Source organism: Garra rufa, chromosome 25, assembly GCF_049309525.1.
Source record: "Garra rufa chromosome 25, GarRuf1.0, whole genome shotgun sequence".
Lineage (NCBI taxonomy): Eukaryota > Metazoa > Chordata > Actinopteri > Cypriniformes > Cyprinidae > Garra > Garra rufa.
The window spans coordinates 28,785,138-28,805,600 of NC_133385.1; the positions used below are offsets into that span (position 1 = coordinate 28,785,138).

The 20,463-nt window shown below is 38.4% G+C and overlaps 1 protein-coding gene across 1 annotated transcript in view; it reads left to right on the forward strand.

Moving 5' to 3' along the window:
- ccdc33 (coiled-coil domain containing 33) overlaps positions 1 to 19,471 on the forward strand; it is a 28,558-nt gene extending 9,087 nt beyond the window's left edge. The window contains exons 4-11 of the mRNA XM_073831365.1: positions 5,137 to 5,332; positions 10,844 to 10,932; positions 11,304 to 11,435; positions 13,340 to 13,433; positions 13,684 to 13,808; positions 13,894 to 13,983; positions 15,702 to 15,818; positions 19,261 to 19,471. Of these exons, the coding sequence (XP_073687466.1) occupies positions 5,137 to 5,332; positions 10,844 to 10,932; positions 11,304 to 11,435; positions 13,340 to 13,433; positions 13,684 to 13,808; positions 13,894 to 13,983; positions 15,702 to 15,818; positions 19,261 to 19,323 (906 nt within the window). The 3' untranslated portion in view covers positions 19,324 to 19,471. The remainder of the gene's footprint in view (positions 1 to 5,136; positions 5,333 to 10,843; positions 10,933 to 11,303; positions 11,436 to 13,339; positions 13,434 to 13,683; positions 13,809 to 13,893; positions 13,984 to 15,701; positions 15,819 to 19,260) is intronic.
- Positions 19,472 to 20,463: the final 992 nt, after the last annotated feature.

The window sequence follows — 20,463 nt, forward strand, 5'->3', positions numbered from 1 at the left end:
CACCCATAACCTCCACCTCTCTGGGTGGGGGTGGCATATTGCGCCCCCAGCCTGAGACAGGAGGTCCCTCCTGACGGGAATCTCCCACGGAGAGCCGTCTAGGAGAGATACCAGGTCCGAGAACCATACTCGTGCCGGCCAGTACGGGGCTACTAGTAGCAGCCGCACTTGAAACCGACGGACCCGTTCCAGAACTCCCGGGAGCAGAGCGATCGGGGGAAAGGCGTACAGACGCAGCCTCGGCCACGTCTGTGCCATGGCATCCAGCCCCAGTGGAGCTGGATGAACTAGAGAGTACCAGAGGGGACAGTGCGATGTCTCCTGAGTCGCAAACAGGTCCACCTGAGCCTGGCCAAACACTCTCCAGATCTGCTTCACCACCTCTGGGTGAAGCATCCATTCCCCGGGCCTCGGCCCCTGCCTTGACAGGACGTCTGCTCCCACATTCAGATGTCCAGGAATATGGACTGCTCTCAGGGAGAGGAATTTCTCTTGAGACCAAAGGAGTATCCGGTACGCCAGCTTGTACAAGGGGCGTGAGCGGAGTCCTCCTTGGTGGTTTATGTAGTAAACCACCGCAGTGCTGTCTGTACGGACCAGCACGTGTTTGTTTCTTAGGTCTGTGAGAAACCTCTTTAGGGTCAGGGATACTGCCAGCATCTCTAAGCGGTTTATGTGCCACGAGAGATGGTGGGCGCTCCATAGGCCTTGGGCTGAGCGGCCACGCATGACCGCCCCCCAACCGGTAAGGGAAGCGTCGGTCGCTAGCGTGATGCGGCGACCAGGCACTCCCAGAACCGGTCCCTGAGAGAGGAACCAGGGTTTCCTCCACATGGCCAAGGCACGTAGGCAACGCCGCGTGACCTTGATCTTGCGGAGTGGGTTTCCCCTCGGGGAGAACCCCCTGGTCCTGAGCCACCACTGCAGTGGTCTCATGTGCAGCAGTCCAAAAGGTATCACGTTGGAAGCGGCTGCCATAAGACCTAACAGTACTTGAAACTGTTTGACAGTGAGTGACTGGCCTAGCTTTACTGCATTCACTGCGGTCAGTATGGAATCGACTCGTGCAGGAGACATGCGTGCCTGCATGGAGATCGAATCCCACACTACGCCTAAGTAAGTGGTCCTCTGTAGTGGAGAAAGCACACTCTTCTTGGCGTTGAGTCTCAACCCTAACTCTTTCATGTGAGCGAGAACAGCACCTCGATGCTGAACCGCTAACTGTTAGTTGAGTATGCGGATGCCCTGGAGTCACAGTGGAGCCAGCGCAGCATCCACACACTTCGTGAAAGTGCGAGGTGAGAGAGCTAGGCCGAAAGGAAGCACTCTGTCTTGGTAAGCCTTGCCCCTGAAAGCGAACCTGAGATACTTCCTGTGCTAAAGAACCAGAAAGTTCACTAAGGGTACCAGCCTCTCGAGACTGGTGTCTGGATTTACTTGAGGAACTAACTCGGAGTCCTGAAACAGCGAACTGGCAGGAAGCGCCGGAATTAGCTCCTCGGAAAACCCCCGCGGGGGTTGCGAACTCTCCAGGGCCGCTACGTTTCCGGGCGGACCAGCTAGAGGATGCTCGCGGGAGATAGCCGCGCCCTGTAACACTGGCAGGGTTAGCTGACTCATCTCCTGAGGGCCACGAAGGGGTCTGAAACCCGCACCTGGAGGTACGGTGCAAACCCCCTCGAGAGGGGCTGCCCTCAACGGCCCTGAACCACAACCGTCAGGGCCGCTTAGCCGAGGACTTCCTTGACTGGAGGACGACCCTCAGGTCAGGCCTCTTCGTCTTGGAAGCCCCCGACTTAGAGCGTTGCTTTCCGGGTCCCCTAGGCTGGGCCGGGGGAGCACGGGCGGCAACGCTCTGTTTTTGTGCCTCTCTATGGGAGCTCGTACACGGCTGAGGCTGCTTCTTAGATGGTGCAGCAGCCTCAGAGGAGAACACGCGGCGAGGAAGGAAAGTTCTGAACGCCGCCGCCTGCTTGCGGGCCTCCTGGTGCCTGGCCACAACGGTATCAACCGAAGCACCAAAGAGGCCAGATGGTTGCAGGGGGGCGTCCAGAAGCGTGACCCTGTCCTTCTCTTTTACGTCGGACAGGGTCAGCCAGAGATGCCTCTCCGCGGCCACCAGGGCTGCCATAGACCGCCCAACAGCACGGGCGGCCTCCTTGGTGGCGCGGAGAGCGAGATCTGCAGTTTTTTGCATCTCTGTGACGCTAACTTCCTCGCCGCTGCTGAACTCCTTCAGCAGGTCAGCCTGGTAGGCTTGCAGGATGCCCATGGTGTGAAGGCAAGACCCTGCTTGACCTGCTGCCGTGTATGCCTTACCCATCAGGCCAGATGTGACTTTAAGGGGCCTGGTGGGTAAGGACGGAGCCTTCAAGGATGATGCCGAGCCGGGTGACAGATAGCCCGCAAGCGTCTGTTCAACCCGTGGCATCGTCCTATAGCCACTCTCCTCTGCCCCCCCCACATTTCCATAATTTTCAGCGGGGGAGAAAAGACGGGAGGAGTATGGCTTTTCCCACGATCTCGCTAGCTCTTGGTGGAGATCGGGGAAGAAGGGAAGGCTCCGTTTTGGAGGTGCTGACTTTGTCCGCAGGAAGCGATCATCTAATCGGCTTCGCTGCGGCTCATGTGATTGCTGTTGTTCTGCGGGCCATGTGATGTGTAATTTGGCTACCGCATTAGTCAGCACCTCTACGAGCTCCTCATAGTGAGGCGAGCGTGATGGCGGTTGTGGTTCCTCTGTAACACTTTCAATGTCAACCTCCTCGGAGGAAGACAAGAGGAACTCGGGGACCTCCTCCCGGGGGGAAGAAACCGCAGCGCGGGCTTCCACATCCAGGAGGAGATCGCTCGATCCGCTGAGTGAGGGCGGAGATAGGGGATCACCCGTCTCCATACCCTCCAGCAGATCGAGCTGCGAGCCCCACGAGTGCAGCCGCCGCTCCGCCTCGGCGGAAGCGGGGCCAGACCCACGGGGCACGCTAGTGAAAGCCCCCTCCTCGAAGAGGGCTTTCCGGGAGCGAAGCAGACGCACCGGCAGGCGTTCACAGTGCTCACAGCCAGCCTTTTCGAGGGCTGACTGTGCATGCTCCGCTCCCAAGCAGACCACGCATAGACTGTGTGTATCCCCACCAACAATGAAGCGTTGGCAGGGAGGGACACACTGTCTATGCGGGCGCTTAACCACCATCAAACTCTTTTTCTTAATAGGTTGTAAAGATGCCATTCTACTCAAATAAAAGTGTGTCAAACTGGACACAAAAACAGCAGAAATGGCAAGACAGACACAGACACAGAGCGCTCTCGCTGAATGACAAAAGCTGCCGCCGGCTTCAAACGCACGTGCTTTATACTTCCTGGTCGGTGACGTCACCGCGCCTGTGACGTCACCCCCGTCATTTCATTGGTTGTTATACACAGTTCAGAGTGCGGCCCGCCAATGGCGTTCCCCATAGCGTTCCTGACGCGGCTCGAGTTCCCGGAAGGGAACAATCATTTTGCTGCTTGATAATGCAAATTGGTCAGTTTTTCCATGTTATTTTAATGTATTATCTTAATTATGAACACACTGATTTGCAGTGCAAACTGTTTTACCATTTACTGCACGTTGTTATTCTTCATTATTTCCCTATAGTGGCTAAATAAACTGGAAGTCTCGCCCATTAGCTTATATCCGTGTTAAAGAATAAGGTGGATATTATATGCAAAGATGATTTTTTAAAATATACTTTTAAGATTTTAAGTACACATTCAATACAATTACTTATTTTTTACAAGGGTATATGACTGTCACATATTATTTTTTAGCTCTATCAGGCTTTATATTAGGTACTGTCTGCCTGCATGATTTGATCAATGTCTAGCAATTTCTGAAAAGGGATTCTGAGAAAAAATACCTTTCACTTGGTGGATTTCATCCTAATCCCTGCATATATCCTCTGTGTGCCCAGTTCTCACTTAGGTTTCAGTGTCTGCCAGAAACTGCAGCCTCAGGATTGATTACTTTGTACTAGCGTTATAGTGAAGCTTTTTTTGACTGACTGACTGATTAACAACGGCTGTTTTAACCCAACCGCACTTTAAAAGTGACGGTTTATCTGTCTTACCTTTTAAAATGATTAAATGTTTTAAGCAAAGAATTAAAATTAATGTTAATTAGGCAGGTTGTCGAGTTCAGACAAATGTCGCATACAAACAGACTTTTGTAAATCCTGTTTCGGCGCCTTGAAGCGGCAGCATCCCGACTGAACATGTGACTTTGATTCCACCTAGTGGCGGGAAACTGCAACCGTCACTCGTTGCATAGACCTTTTAATCAGGGTTAATCATTAATGAATCTTGAGTATAAAAGCTTTGAAACACTGTCAATATGAATTAATAATTGATGCAAAAAAAAATCTATTGTTCTAATCTCTATTAAATCAATTCTTTGGTTCGTTTTGGAATACAAAACTGTGTATATACCGAAGTATGATGATGGTATCTCCATCTGATACCATCATATGTGACCCTGGACCACAAAACCAGTCATAAGGGTAATTTTTTTTTTTGAAAATGAGATTCATATATCAGAAAGCTGAATAAATAAGCTTTCCATTGATGCGTGGTTTGTTAGGATAGGACAATATTTGGTTGATATTTGGGTGAGATACAGCTATTTGAAAATCCGGAATCTGAGGGTGCAAAAAACAACAACAACTAAATTCTGAGAAAAGCGCCTTTTAAGTTGTCCAAAGGAAGTTCTTCTATATATTTACTGTAGGAAATTTACAAAATATCTTCATGGAACATGATCTTTACTGTACTTAATATCCTCATGATTTGGGGCATTATATATATAATTAATTATTATATTAATACAATTAATTAATAATTAATTAATTATTATATTATTATTAATTATTTTATTATTATATTATATAATTTTAACCCACACAGTGAATTTTTGGATATTGCTTCAAATATACCCGTGCCACTTAAGTTTTGTGGTCCAGGGTATTTTCTAGGGCTGGTTTTTACTGCTTTTTCCAAGTAATGGTGTAATATACTTATTGGATTATCTTAAATGAAAAGTGATTGAAATACATATTTGCAGGTCATTTTGTATGTACAAATCCATTTTTATTTCTCCTTTAGGAGCTGGAAAACTATCGTGCGGCGATGCATAAGATGGCGGATGACATCTTGGCCTTGCGCTCTCAGGTGAGCGCACTGGAGTCTGAGAACAGTCAGTTGCGGCAGGACCTCTCTCTACATCAGGACGTGGGCCACACCTTGCTGGACGACACCGACATTGACGTCATGACCAAGACCGAGATTGCTGACCGGATCGGTATAATTCCTTCCACTATAATCTCATAAGCATATAAAGATTAGTCAAGGCATTGTTCTAATGCGTCTACACCTCAGCAGTTAACCTTAGCTGTTTACCAACTGCAGCTAATGCTGCCATCTTATCAGCCCTTCTAGGAAACTGTTATCGCCACCAATATTAACTAGCTGGTAACAGTCAAAAATTTAAATGTATGAAAATTAATTACAACAGAAAACCATGGTTAGTACTACACATTATTCATGGTTTTGCCACACTAACCATAGTTTAACCATTTGTAGTAAAGTTGTGGTTATACAAACAGTAATCAATACACTTTTACTATATTAAAACCATAGTTAATTTTCATAAGGGTGGTAGCAAGTGGCACAAAAAACAGTCTTAATATTAATACTTAACAATATATATGAGTAATAGTAAGCTTACTTAGCAGACACTGCTAAATTGCATCCTGATTACTAATAACCCTGCTGAAAAAAACAGCTAAAACCAGCCTAGGCTGGTTGGCTGGTATTGGCTGGTTTAAGCTGGAAGTAGCTGGTTTTAGCTGGTGGTTTTCCAGCCTGGCCAGCTAAGACCAGCCTGACCAGCCTGGCCAGGCTGGAAAAAAGGCCAAAACCCCTCTAAAACCAGCCTGCCGACCAGCTATGACCAGCTAAAACCAGCCAACCAGCCTAGGCTGGTTTTACCAGGGAAGCAATAGTTAGCTCGGTTAGCAAACACAGCTAAGGTGCTAAGTGATTTGTAGCAAATAATTTAAGCTATTAATGTCTGTAACACAAGAAATTATGCTCCGAAGAGGCATATTGGTAGCTGCTTAGCAAAAGTTGTTCTTAGTGGTTTTTAGCGCATGATTTGAGGTATGTAACAAACAAATTACGCTCTGAAGATAAATGCTAATGGTAAATATTAAAAATAGTTAGCTTATTTAGCAAACTTAGCTAAGGTGTTAAAAGATTTTTAGTGCATGAGTTGAGGTGTTCACTGAAGATTAATACGTAACCGTAAATATTAGCAGTTAGCTTTCTTAGCAAACACTGCTAAGGTGCTACTGATTTGCAGTATTATTTATGTCTGTATCACAAACTACACTTTAAGTACTAAATATTAGCAATAGTTAGCTATACTAAGTTTTTTTTAGCAAATAAGTAACAATAGTAAGCTTACTTAGCAAACTTAAGGTGTTAATGATATTTAGTGTGTGAGTTGAGGTATTCACTGAAGATTGCGCTAATGCTAATATTTACAGTTAAGTATTAACCGTAAATGTTAGCAAGAGTTAGCTTAGCCAAGTCTGCTAAGGTGTTCTGGTTTTTTGCATGTGATTTTAGGTATTATTCATATCCATAGAACAAACAATTTACGCTCTAAAGGTGAATATTTAATGGTATTAGCAAAATTATTAGCAAATGTTTACTTAGCACAGGCGTTGTTTTGAGTGGGTTTTAACATAATTTGAAGTATCATTCATTTCCTTAGCACAAACTAACAATTTAGTCTTTTTAATAGTAAGCACATTTTGTGTGTTATTCATGTTGGTATTAGCAACTAATAAAATACGTGCTGAAGATGACTATGTAAAAGTACGTATTAGCAATAGTTAGCTTGCTTGGCTAGCACCACTGTTTCTCATACTGATATTATGGATGTAGTTTTGTACATGAAGAAAGAATTAAATGCCATCAGACAAAAGTTTTGCTCACTTTGGGAAGTAAAAATTCGAGTATCACATTTCAGATGTTAAAAGTTGTGAGCGTGGAGTGATTCGCACAGGTGTCGTGTCCTCACAGAGCCATGCTAAGGATTGATAAGACTTCTCATTTAGCTACGGGAATCTGATAAGCACTTGCTACCTTATCTGCTGAAGGACAGTTTGCGTCCCTCACACACTCATACACAAACACAAGGCTCCGCTTAAAGGACACGTCAAAGACCTTTGAGGCCTTCAAAGCAAATACAGGCCTTAATTTCCTCTCTATGGCGAATACACTGCTTGGCTTTCAGGGCTTTAGATAATGTTGGGAATGTTTTCTGCAAAAAATATCTCCACAGTGTCATGGTCACACTATTGATTGGTGTTTTTGTAGGCTTTAGAAACCTTTAATACAGTTTTTGACTGTAAGCTAAGCTCAGAATCTGTCAGTAATTTTATATGTACATTATATATTTATTAATATAGTTCAATAGTTAGATTTTAATATAATATAATGCAAAATTAATTAATATAAATGCTATTTATTAACATGAATAATTATACAGTCAAGACTGAAATTATTCATACCCCTGGCAAATTCTGACTTAAAGTTACTTTTATTCAACCAGCAAGGTTTTTTTTTTCTTTTTTTTTGACTGGAAATGACACAGGCTTCTACCAAAAGATAATAAGACAGTGTACAAGAGGCATCATTGTGGAAAAAATTATTGCTCATCTTTTTATTTACATTTGAGCAAAAAGTGGCATGTCCAAAATTATTCATACCCTTCTCAATAATCAATAGAAAAGCCTTTATTGGCTATTACAGCAATCAAACGCTTCTATAATTGCTGACCAGCTTTTTGCATGTCTCCACTGGTATTTTTGCCCATTCATCTTTAGTGATGAATAATTCGGGCTTGACTGTATATTGTTATAAATTTTGTGTGTGTGTGTTATTTTGTGTTTCTTTTATTTGCGAATAATCGCACCGGCTGTTGTCACCTTCTCACCAAGCTGCTTGGCGATGGTCCTGTAGCCCATTCCAGTCTTGTGTAGGTTTGCAATCTTGTTCCTGACATCCTTGGACAGCTCTTTGGTCTTGGCCATGGTGAAATCTTTGTTTGGAATCTGATTGATTGCCTATGTTTAACAAACTGAGATTAGGAGCACTCCCTTTAGAGGATTAGTTCACTTTCAAAACAAAAATTTACATATAATGTACTCACCCATTTGTCATCCAAGATGTTTATGTCTTTTCTTTTTTAGTCGTAAAAACAAAATAAATGTTTTTTGAGGAAAACATTTCAGGATTTCAATATATAGTGGATATGTATGGTGCCCCCAAGTTTGAACTTCCAAAATGCAGTTTAAAGGGGGTCTTCAAACTCACTTTTACATGTTGTTTGAACAATGATAAAAATCCACCCGTTGGATTTTTTTTAAATCTTTAAAAGTAATATCTCCTTTTTAAAATCAAGTCATTCTCAGTTTCTTGTCGGTGTGATGTCACACCAACAAAGGCTGCTGCCACAATAGTAGATTGACATGAGCGCCTTACCTTAGACCCGCCCTCACCGAGCTAAAACAGTCCGACTCCGATCGCCATTGTGTGCCTCAGGTGCAGGGGAAGACAAGATTGTCTCTGATAGAGTGATTGAGCTCTTCTGTTGTTGGATGTAATAATGAACATAGCAGTCGTCATTTACTCCCGACATCTGAGCCGCTGAACATTACGTATTAATGTCTTATTAATGAAAGTTACTTTTTATTTTTGAATGGAAAACGCCAATCCCGATCTACATATGCGTCTATGTTCACCCACAGCAGGAGTATAAGGTTTTTTTAATGCATCTTTGCAAATGGCCTTTTTTTCACAGCTAAACGCGGCTAAAGTAAACATTATGGCTCCTCATCCCACGGCGGAGAGGGGCGGGGTGAGCAGAGCTCATTAACATTTAAAGGAATATGCAACAGAATAGCTCGCTCTAAAAAGGGCTGATTTTGACTAGGTGTTTTTTACACTACCATTGAGAAATTTTAACCAAAGTATGTTACAGACTTCTCATTTAGACCCTAAAAAATCATATCAACTTGTGGAAAATGGGCATCCGAAAACAGAAGTCCAGAAGTCTTCTTCTTTTTCCAGATGAGCATTTGCAAAGGCCAAGCAGGCTTTTGTGTGCCTTATCTGGAGAAGTGGTGTCCTCCTTGGTCTGCGTCTGTGGAACCCAGCGGTGTGCAGTGTCCGTTGGACTGTCTGCCTTGGGATGTTTTTTGAGATGCTTTCCTGACTTGTGAGCAGCTACAATTCGCAGCCGCAGGTCCTCAGTGAGCTCCTTTGTCTCATGCTGCCTTCATGTGCTATCGTAATTATGGTAAATACCAAAATCCGACATCGAAATTGCACATGAACACCCACTCACGTTGTAATTTCCACTGGAAAGCCCGAAATTTTTTATGATACCCGAGTTGCCGAGATGGGATAAACTTTGACCTTTCAACATGGCGGACAGCAACGAAACTATACTGAAGGGTAAACATTGCATGATGTTAAAAGTAAAAAAACTTATATAGGCTATATAAAATATATATAATTATATAGGCTTATATAAAAACTTATGTAGGCTAGCGAAAACAGAACCATTAGTTAGTATTGTCTTTAAAACAACTATACTATTCATGATCAATAAGATATACAGCCTATCATTTAACGTTTGCGTTTTGATCTTCCTGTAGCAGATGCATTAGGGAGTTTATAACCGTTTTAAAACTTTTACCCAAGTAGCATGTGAAGACAAATTTCGAGTCCGCCATGTTTCTCTTCACTACGACAACAAAAGCACATGAACACGACACACTGGTAATTTCCACTTCACAAGTGGAAAGCATCATCTTTCCCATATCACATGAAGGCAGCATCAGCCATGGCTGTCCACAAAACCAACATCAGAGAACTTCTGTTTTTCACCTGCTGAGTTGATTAAAACAGCTGTTCCCAATGAATCAGGGTAATTAAGATGCTTTGGAACAGCTTGTACTATTTGGAATGGTATAGAACTTTGGATTTAACCATAGACTGTGACAGTTTGCAAAAGGTATGAATAATTTTGGACATGCCACTTTTTGTTCAAATGTAAATAAAAGCTGAGGAATATATATTTTTTTTCACAATGATGCCTCTTGTACATCGTCTTATTATCTTTTTGCGAGAAGCCTGTGTTAAACTTGCTGGTTGAATAAAAGTAACTTTAAGTCAGAATTTGCCAGGGGTATGAATAATTTTCAGGCTTGACTGTATGTATATATAGACGTTTTTCCTGAACGCGGAAGTAAGTACGACTCTTAACTGAAAGAATGCTTTGCATTTCTGGTCTGCATTGTTTCTAGTCAAATTAGGGTATATTCCGAGCTAATAATCTAATGTTAAACCTATTAAAATGTTTTTAAATAGCACATGGCTCCAAAGCGCCATCACTTGGCAATGTCGCAATGACCGTCAGTTGTCAGTGCCTTACTTTAATGAGTGTGTAGATGACACGAAGCTGCGAACGTTAGCTACATTAAAAACAGATGGACGCTATTTGAATGGGTTCCTATGGAGACCGGAACAGAAAAGCATTCAATCAGTCGTTAGAATTCGTAATGGCGGCGCTCATCGTTTACTCAGGAAAAAGGTCTATATATATATATATATATATATATATATATATATATATATATATATTTATTTATTTATTTTTATTTTAGAACAAATGTGTTTTATTGATTGTTGGTTCAATAAGCACTCATTAATTTTCTATGGCACTTTTTTCCAGCCTCTCTGAAGTTCAAGCTGTCCAGTGAAAGCAACACAGCAGCCACTCAGAAGGACAGAATCCAACAGCTTCAAAACGAGCTCATCAGGGTGGGTCAATCAAGGCTGCTCTGCTCAGATCATTTCAAGTTTTTAATAACAGCAGCAGTAGTGCTCTGAGACTGTGTGTTTCCTTTTTGAAGCTCATGGGGTCCATTGACTGGCATGCATTTGTGATGTTTGCTGGCAGTAAGGAAATGCTGTATCAAATGCATTAATGGTTTCCTCCCAAGATCATTGATTGGATCAGATCATTGAATTTGTCTCCAGACCGCATGGCATATTGCTTGTTGCATTCAAAGCTGAAAAAAACACAAGGCAAGCATGAGTCTCAATAGACCCCTGGCAATTCAGTTAACTCTCTGCATGAACTCATTAGGCTTGTGTGCAGAGTTTTTAGGTCTTTATTTTAATTATTGCAGAAGAATGACATTGAGAAAGAGTTTGTGCAGCTGCAAAGAGCACATCAACAGCAGCAGGCAGTGCTAAAGAAATATCAGGCCCGTAGTGGTAAAATATCTGCACTGGAGGATACAGTTCGCCAACAGGAAAAGGTATTTGGATGTTCTGTACAACATGCTGGTATTTTATTTTATTTTTATTTTAACTACCAAACGATTAAGCTATGAATACGTTTCTTTTTTTATTTGAGTATCTTGATCAGAGCAACCAATTTTGGGACAAAACAATAATTCACCAAAAAATTACAATATACAATTATAATATCTATTAATATTTTTAATATGCTCAGTTTTAATTTAAGTTTTAGTCATTTTGTTACATGCTTCAGTTTTAGTAGTTTAACTACTTATTTAACTAGCTAGTTAGTTGTCAATTAAACATTTCTTATTTATTTATGTGTATGTATATATATATATATATATATATATATATATATATATATATATATATATATAATTTTCGTTTACAAAACTGCATTTCAAAACCTTTATGACATTGTAAAAAATAAAATAAAAATAGGTATTTCTTCTTACAAATGTATAGTTTTATAAAAAAATTATAATTCGCCTAAAACATAATATTCTGTCATATTTTATTATAATATCTATTAATATTTTAAATGTGTATTTTTATATATTCAGTTTTAATTTTACTTTTAGTATTTTTGTTATGTGCTTCTGTATTAGTTTGTATTATTTCCGTATTGCATTAATTTATATTTATTTCAGTGTTAATAATTAAATTTTATTTCTGTATATTATTTTTTTAATAATTTCAGTTTATAACACTGCATTTCAAAACCAAAAAATATATACATTTACAATTTTATAAAAAGGAATAATTCACCTAAAATTGACAATCTATCATAATTTATATACTATTATAATATCTATTCATATTTTGAGCTCACTTTTTATATATTCAGTTTCAATTTTAGTGTCAGTAGTTTTGCTACATGCTTCTTTTATATTGTTTTTATATTTGCATTAATGTATGTTTATTTCAAGTTTGTTTCAAGTAAGTATTTCAACTTTAGTTAGTTTAGTTAGTTGCCAAGGAAACATTTCTTATTTATTTCTGAATATTATTATTATTTTTATAAATTTTACAAAACTGCATTCCGAAACATTTATGGCATTCTAAAAATTAAAAATATATATTATTATAAATGTGTAGTTTTATTAAAAAGAATAATTTACTTTTTTATACATTCAATTTTTAATTTTAGTTTTAGTAATTTTTGATGTGCTTCTGTCGTATTTATAACTTTTTATTATTCTGTATTGCATTAATTTATATTTATTTCAGTTTTAGTAATTTAATTTTCTTATTTATATCTGTATATTATTTTTTTTATATAATTTTAGTTTACAACACTTAATTCAAAAACCTATATGACATTCTAACAAAACAAAGATAAATTTATAGTTTAAAAAAAGAAGAATTTATCTAAAAAATAATATTCCCTCTTAAATGATGTACTATTGTAATATCTATTAATATTTTGAGTTTACTTTTTTATATATTCAGTTTTTATTTTAGTTTCAGTATTTTTGTTACATGCTTTTGTCATATTTATTAGACATTATTATTTATGTATTGCATTAGTTTAGATTTATTTATTTTTTGTTTTAGTAATTTAAGTAGCTTAGTCAGCTTAGTTAGTTTAGTTACTTCCCAGGGGAACATTTCTTTCAAACTTTCAAACTCTAAAGAAATAAATAAATGTAAAAAGTAAGTAAGTTAAGGTTAAAGTAAGTAAAGGTAGTGTTAAAGTAATGGTTCAAACCATGTCCTCTGATGCTATATAACAGCTTTCAGTGGGGAAAAATTAATATTAACACTAAATATATAGTTCCGCTTTGCTCACTTATGTGGTTCATGAAATAACGCATGTACTTGGTTGCTTTAAAGGAATGGTTGTTTGAACTATTCTTTTACATATCTAGCAAGTATCTAATGTATAATGTGTTGTATGTTTTAATTCTGTGTGCAGGTCATTGAGAAGATGGAGAAAATATTGGATGCAAAACTGAAGGAAAGAAATAAAGAGAATTCAGAGAAGAAGAAAACAGCCATGAAACATAAAGGTGTGTTTCTACACACCTACTTTTGGTGGAACCACACACAGAAACCATATTTAATCTTAATATATAAAAAGTATTAGTCAGAGTCATGGCTCAGTGTTCGTGGTGCTCATCCTGGAAATTTGGGTTTGATTCTAGCCTGTTCTAATTACATTTCCACTCTCTCTTTGCATAATTTCTTGCCCTTTTTATCAATACAAAGCGTTAAAAGCCCACAAAACCTGACTGACAGGTAAACTGTGTTTGTATATAGATGAAGAGGAGCTCAAGAGGAGAGAGATCGAGTCTGTGTTGGTGGCTGAAAACTCTCGACTCAGAGAAGAGCTGCACAGACTGCGAAATCTACCGCCATCTGTCATCATTCAACAGCCTGTGCAGGTAAACCCCAGACTACCGCTAGATACACACCCCAATTATGCTGCATGAACAGCTCTCTTTATTGTATTAATTCTTCTGATCTCAGTCCCATCAGCCTTTCTCAGACAGTGAGAAGCTGGAGTTATTGACACAGCTGGCAAGAGCCGAGGGTCGAATCCAGACACTGGAACAACAGGTTTGATCTTTAATGCTATCAGAAGACATTTCACTTAAATACATACTGCAACTTATGGGTTGGGGCTGTGGCGCAGAGGTTGACTCATTGAGCTGTGGTTCTAATGTCAGTGATTATTGGGGTTCAGGCTCTTTAAGGCACTTAAGCACATATGAAAGAAAGACATTACGTATTATTTAACAAGCCTATAACCATCTAAATCAATGATTTTAAAGAAAGCATTTTTGCCAAATCCAGATAATTTACCATAGAAATATGATGGTTTTTAACATTTATGACTGTTATAGTGCCACCTATGGTCAGATTTCCATAAAACTTTGCCTTTGTATGCTTGTTTAGAATCATCTGCAGCATGGGCTCATCTAGTTTCATGAAGTTTTGAGTTTTTGTTTAGGATTTATAGGCTTTAGGGTATACTGTAATTGGCCATGCTCCTTCAAAAATGACATATTATATTATAGCTAACCAAGTGTAAAGTGTAAAGTTCAACATCCAAAATGTAAATTCCAGAGATTTGTACTGCAGTGGATTTATTAAGGTTGAGTGAAAAACCTAGAAATAGTTTGCAAAAGTAGGTTTTTACCATTAATTAGAATATTTAATGAACGATTTGATCAGGGGTGTTGCTAGACCCTTTTTACTGGGGCACGTGCCCCAGTAAAATCTCAAATTTGAGTTATAATTTACATTGATAATCCCAAAATAAAGACATTAAACTATATGCAACAACTGAATTAACGAGTAATGGGGGCCTGTGCCCCAGTAGAGCTTTAGATCTAGCAACTCCCCTGGATTTGATTGACAGTAGTGGTTCTTGAGGCAAAGTTGCTCCTTATGAGACAAAATCTATTAAATATATGAATATTTTGTGGATGTGTAAAACACAACGAGATTACAGAAGCGAGATTAGCGCCGACATCTAGTGATTAATTTTATTCAAAATACTTATAGACGTCTAGGGCCACGAGTCGAACATCCCCACCGAGTTTCTGAGAGGCCTCCTTTAACCTTGTCTATTAGGTGCTCAAAATTCATTGGCCAATGACGACCATTTTCTTTGAGATACGTGAATGTCCCCACAGACATTTGTGGCACTTTTGACAAAGACACAACATACCAATTTTCAAGTCAATCAGACTAGCGGGTGCATAGTTATAGCCGTTTTTAATTTTTTTCCCCCTGTTAGAGCCCCACTAAGTGACCAAGCTTCATGGATTGAGCTCTTACACATTTGTTTAGAGTTTGGTGAATATATCTCTTTCCATTCAAGAGTAACAGGCGTTTTAGTAAAATCTTACTGCACTGGTTTGGTTCCATTTGGGTAGTTTTCAAAAGTACTTTTGGAAAAACTCCAAAATACTACATTTCACAGGGTGACGAATCATATGCCAAGGATTCTAACAACATAAGACACTTGAGTCTGAAACTAATGGTTTAGGAGTTATGAGCGATTTCATGCTTTTGATCGCTGTAGCGCCACCGTCAGGCCAATTGGGACGAACCTTGGTGACACTGTAGAGGGTATGAGTACTACCATCCCTCCAAGTTTCAAGTCTCTGCAACTTACAGTTTGGTCTGTCCGATCAGTTTTAGCTGGAGAATGCTAATCCTTGCCGATTCTAACAATTACAGTAAAATTACTGTTTTTGTTCACACAAATATTGGAATAAGACTCAAGAAATTATAATAAACAATGTTTTTGTGTGCATCTGATTTAGCTGAGAGAGAACTCCAGACAGTGGGGGAAAGATAAACAAGAGATGTTGACCAGACTCAGTGAATACGAACATGGATTCACTCGAACATCAACCATGATTCTTCATGATTTACCCGTGGTACGTATGATTGCTGTGTGCATTTAAATTTAAAACATATTATTTTAATTATGATTATTGTTTTGCCAACAAAATATATATCTGTTTCAGTAGTGAAACTCTCGATGATACAGGCTTATAGATCCTTTACATGCAATCTGCTAGCAATCAAATTATTTCATAAATGGCACAAGCTGATTGGTCTGATTAGCTGATTCTGCAGTCAGTGATCTTGCTTTCTTAACATTTAATTATCTGTTGTTCGCTGTAAACTGGTCCCACAGTGCTATCAGTTTCTTTGAGACCCTCCACCTCCCCCAGCACCACCTGTCTAGATCTGCTACTCAATTTATGTATACCTATTCATGCCTATTCCCAGCAGCATATCTTAAATGCTTACAGCAGCGTGCCTACGTATCTATCAGCAGTACCAAGTCCATATTTGCGTGCTGGCGCGGATTAACGCACAGGCTTACATAGGCTGCAGCCTAGGGGCCTCACGTGTTCAGGGGGCCTCGGATTGGCCAGACAATTATTTTTTTTTTTTATATACTTAAGTGCGAACCAGGCACGGCATGGCGCAGGCAGGGACACCAGTTTGGATGGGCCAGACCAATTGTGAACGTTAAATTAAAAACGTTATCTAATCACTGTTTAACCTAATAAAAATTACTGACTAATATACTGTTAAATTATCTGTGACTATACATAATATACATTTTAATAGCTTGCTCTTTAAATATTTTGTTGCATTGTAAAAAAGTTTCGGTGCATAGGACGGACTTCGCGATCGCTCTCCGTGGTTCTGACCAAAGAAGAGTGCTTTGGAATCTCCATTAGGTATCATAAGCATCATTCCTGGGCTGCGGGGGGCACCAAAAAATCTGGGTCGTGAAAAATCATCACGACAGGCTACTAGTATAAATAACAAATAAAATATGTCTAAAGCATGTTGATATACAAAAGCAATATAAAGGTAATATAGGCCTAGACCAAATTAGCGGAGAAAAGGTGATCTCCTGTGCGGCCCTCTCTCCAGTCTCCCTTCCCCACCAGTGATGCGCGGGTTGATCCAAAATGAGCGGGAGGCTGCGGTTACCCGCGGTTACGAGTCATCCAAAAATATTTCTAATGTTATTCGGGTCGCGGTCGGTCGGGTCGTTTGAAATAAAGATGCCAATTAACCCTTTGTAATTCATATTGTACTAGACACAATTTTCTTTGAAATACACAGACCTATTTAACTTTTGAATGTTAAGCGTTATTAACTGTTGAATAAAGCTGAGGCGGAACAAAATGCCCGATTCCCAACACGCTTAACTGAGCAATGCCATTGTACCATTTTATAGGCTACTTTTAAACGTATATAGCTCAGTAATGTTAGTTTTATGTATTTTCTGAGAGGGGGTGGGATTTTTGTTGGGAAAGACGGGTTAGAGACGATTAGACTGGATAAACACATGCAGCACGTTAATTCTTAAGAAAATGGTTTTCCTAATAAATATTTTGATTATGTCCAATGCTTCTCTTTCTTTTTGGAATTATTAGACACGTCTTTTCAAATGCCTAGGTCTGTTTAATTTCCTTAATTATACAATTTCTAGCACTATTTTTAAACGTTTATTCAAGCAATAATATATAAATTATCTCAAATATATGCTTGTTTAAAACCAGGGATTGAAAACGAATTCAAAGGGTATTTTTCTTTACATTTCCAGAGAGCTAAACGAGCGAAATTAAACATTACTTAATAAATGTAAAGCACTATAAATTCGTTTAAAACAACTATTAATATATGTAAAATAATATTATTTGAAAACTTCGTTTTGAAGTGCATTCGTTATGTTTGTATAAGAAAATTCGTTAACCTATTAAGTTGATTTAATATTCTTTATAATTTTTTAGAAAAAGTTAAAAGTTAAGAAAAAAGGAGTTCGCTTGTAGTGTATATATATATATATATTTAGGGCTATAGGCTAATCTTTTTCTCAACTTTTATTACACTGTAGATCGAAATAAAATAATTCTTGATCATATTTAACATCGGAGAATCACTGACATAATTTAGAGTAGCCTACTTCGAAAACGAAACTATTTAAATCTGTATAAAGGAAAGACAAAATAAACCACAACAAGAAAAAATCTGTATTTTTCTTGTAATCAAGAACATTTCTTTTGACAAAATAGGGCTGGGTTGGAAAATATGTGACATCATTATGTTTTTTTAATTTAATCAATGTTGATTATGAAAGTGAGCATGCAGTGAGCATGCAGCATGAGAAAGATATGATACATCATGAGATGTGCAATATGTCTGGAGACATGGGTAAAACATTTTGACCACTTCAGTAAGTTTTGTTTTGTAGTCTCTTTTTTAAAAGATTTTCGTTTTGTATGAATTGTATCTTAATTTTGATGTTTTATCAACCAATTGCCTGTGTTTAATAAATAACAAGCAAATATATAGCAGACAATGTAATAAGGCGCCGACACGATCAGTTGCATTGCATGTGAACTGGAGGGCGCCGAAACTCAGCTTGTGCCTCACAGATTTGAGAAATATAGGCTATCTATTATAGAAAGTTTGAAATGTCTACTTTTAAACGAAAATATTCAAAACTAAAATAAATAGGCTAGCCTTCTCTCTGAATATGTAATCATATGAAATGTGCGTTTCTCTCTGGCGTTCATGGCGAGACCACATCGTCAACTTCATCTTTGCTGCGACACAGAAAACACCAGTTTATTAATAAATAATTAAATGTCTCCTTGTGGTCTGCGTTTGAGTGCGGCTATATTACGTAAACGCTCATCTATCGGGTATATAGCCTAAGTAATGAAATTAATATAAAGGGGCGATTTGTCCACGAATGGCTTGAATGAACAATTAGTTGACTTTAGTCGGAGGCAGCCCTTATTCCACATATTTGCAGGCCATTCTGGGTTGAGCCAGCGACCCTGAGTGGAATGAGCAAGCGGAATATTCAGAATGCGCTCTCCGCTCACATGCTCTGATCGGAACAAAGACGAACCAATGTCTGCTGAACTTGCGCAGAAACAAAGACAGTTTAGACATAACCAGCTTTTTAAAATTAACTTTTTTAAACTAATATTTAGACTATTTTAACACAAATTATGAGCTTACTGCCGATTTTTTTTTTTTTTATAATTCTTGACAAAATTAGAATATATTTAAAAAAAATTTTTTGGGATGGGCCTGTTGAAAAGTCGGTGGGCCAAAGGGGGGGGGGGGGTCTCACACATAGATCAGCCTAGGGGCCCCTGACAACCTTAATCCGCCCCTGTTTGCGTGTGTAGTCCACCAAGACTAAATCAATTAAAATCTATTAACAGCTATAACTATTCAGAGATGCGTCATGGTTGAAATATACCATACTAATATATAATATATAATCTAAGATATAATCTATTAAAGGAGTCATCTTTTTTTATTTCCTGACAGAAAAGTGTGACTGATTCTGCATTGGGACATACTCGACACAGGCAACTGAAACCTCTGAAGTGACCACATCTCATCAATTTTAGTATTTTATATCTATTTGAATCTGCATAATGTTAAGTATTTTACCCAAATAAGCGGTATTTTACAAATGTATTCTTATTAGTACTGTCCTGAATAAGATATTTCACATAAAAGACATTTACATATAGTCCACAAGAGAAATAATAGTTGAATTTGTAAAAATGACCTTGTTCAAATGTTTACATACACTTGATTCGTAAGACTGTGTTGTTACCTAAATGATTCACAGCTGTTTTTTTTTTTTTTTTTTTTTTGTGATAGTTTTTCATGATTCCCTTGTTTGTCCTGAACAGTTAAACTGCCCGCTGTTCTTCAGAAAAATTCTCAGGTCCCATAAAATCATTGGTTTTTCAGCATTTTTGTGAATTTGAACCCTTACCAACAATGACTGTCTAATTTTGAGATCCATCTTTTCACACTGAGGACAACTGAGGGACTCATATGTAACTATTACAGAAGGATCAAACACTCACTGATGAGTCAGAAGGAAAAACGATGCATTAAGAGTCAGGGCATGAAAACTTTTGAACAGAATGAAGATGTGTACATTTTTCTTTTTTTGCTTAAATGTGATATTTTTTTTATTTAGTACTGCCCTTCAGAAAATACAGAAGATACTTACATATTTTCCAGATAACAAAATAAGTTAAATTTACCCTGATTTTCAAATTCAAAAAGTTTTCACCCCCCGGCTCTTAATGCATCGTATTTTCTTTCTGAAGCATCAGTGAGCGTTTGAACCTTCTGTAATAGATGTATATGAGTCCCTCAGTTGTCTTCAGTGTGAAAAGATAGATCTCAAAATCAGACAGTCATTGTTGGACAGGGTTAAAAGACAAAACAATGCCAAAAAATCTTTTTTCTGAAAAACAGCAGGCAATTTAACTGTTCAGGACAAACAAGGGACTCATGAACAACTATCACTTAACAAAAAAAAAAAAAAAAAAACAACACATTCTGGTATTTGTATAATAATTTGTATTTTATTATATTTTATTAATTCAGAGCATTGCAGAGTATTTTTAACTTATTTTATACAATATATATTAAAATACACTTTAGAATATTTGAATTTTATTGCTTTTATGGATTATCCAGTCAAAAATTTGGGCACACCTGCTA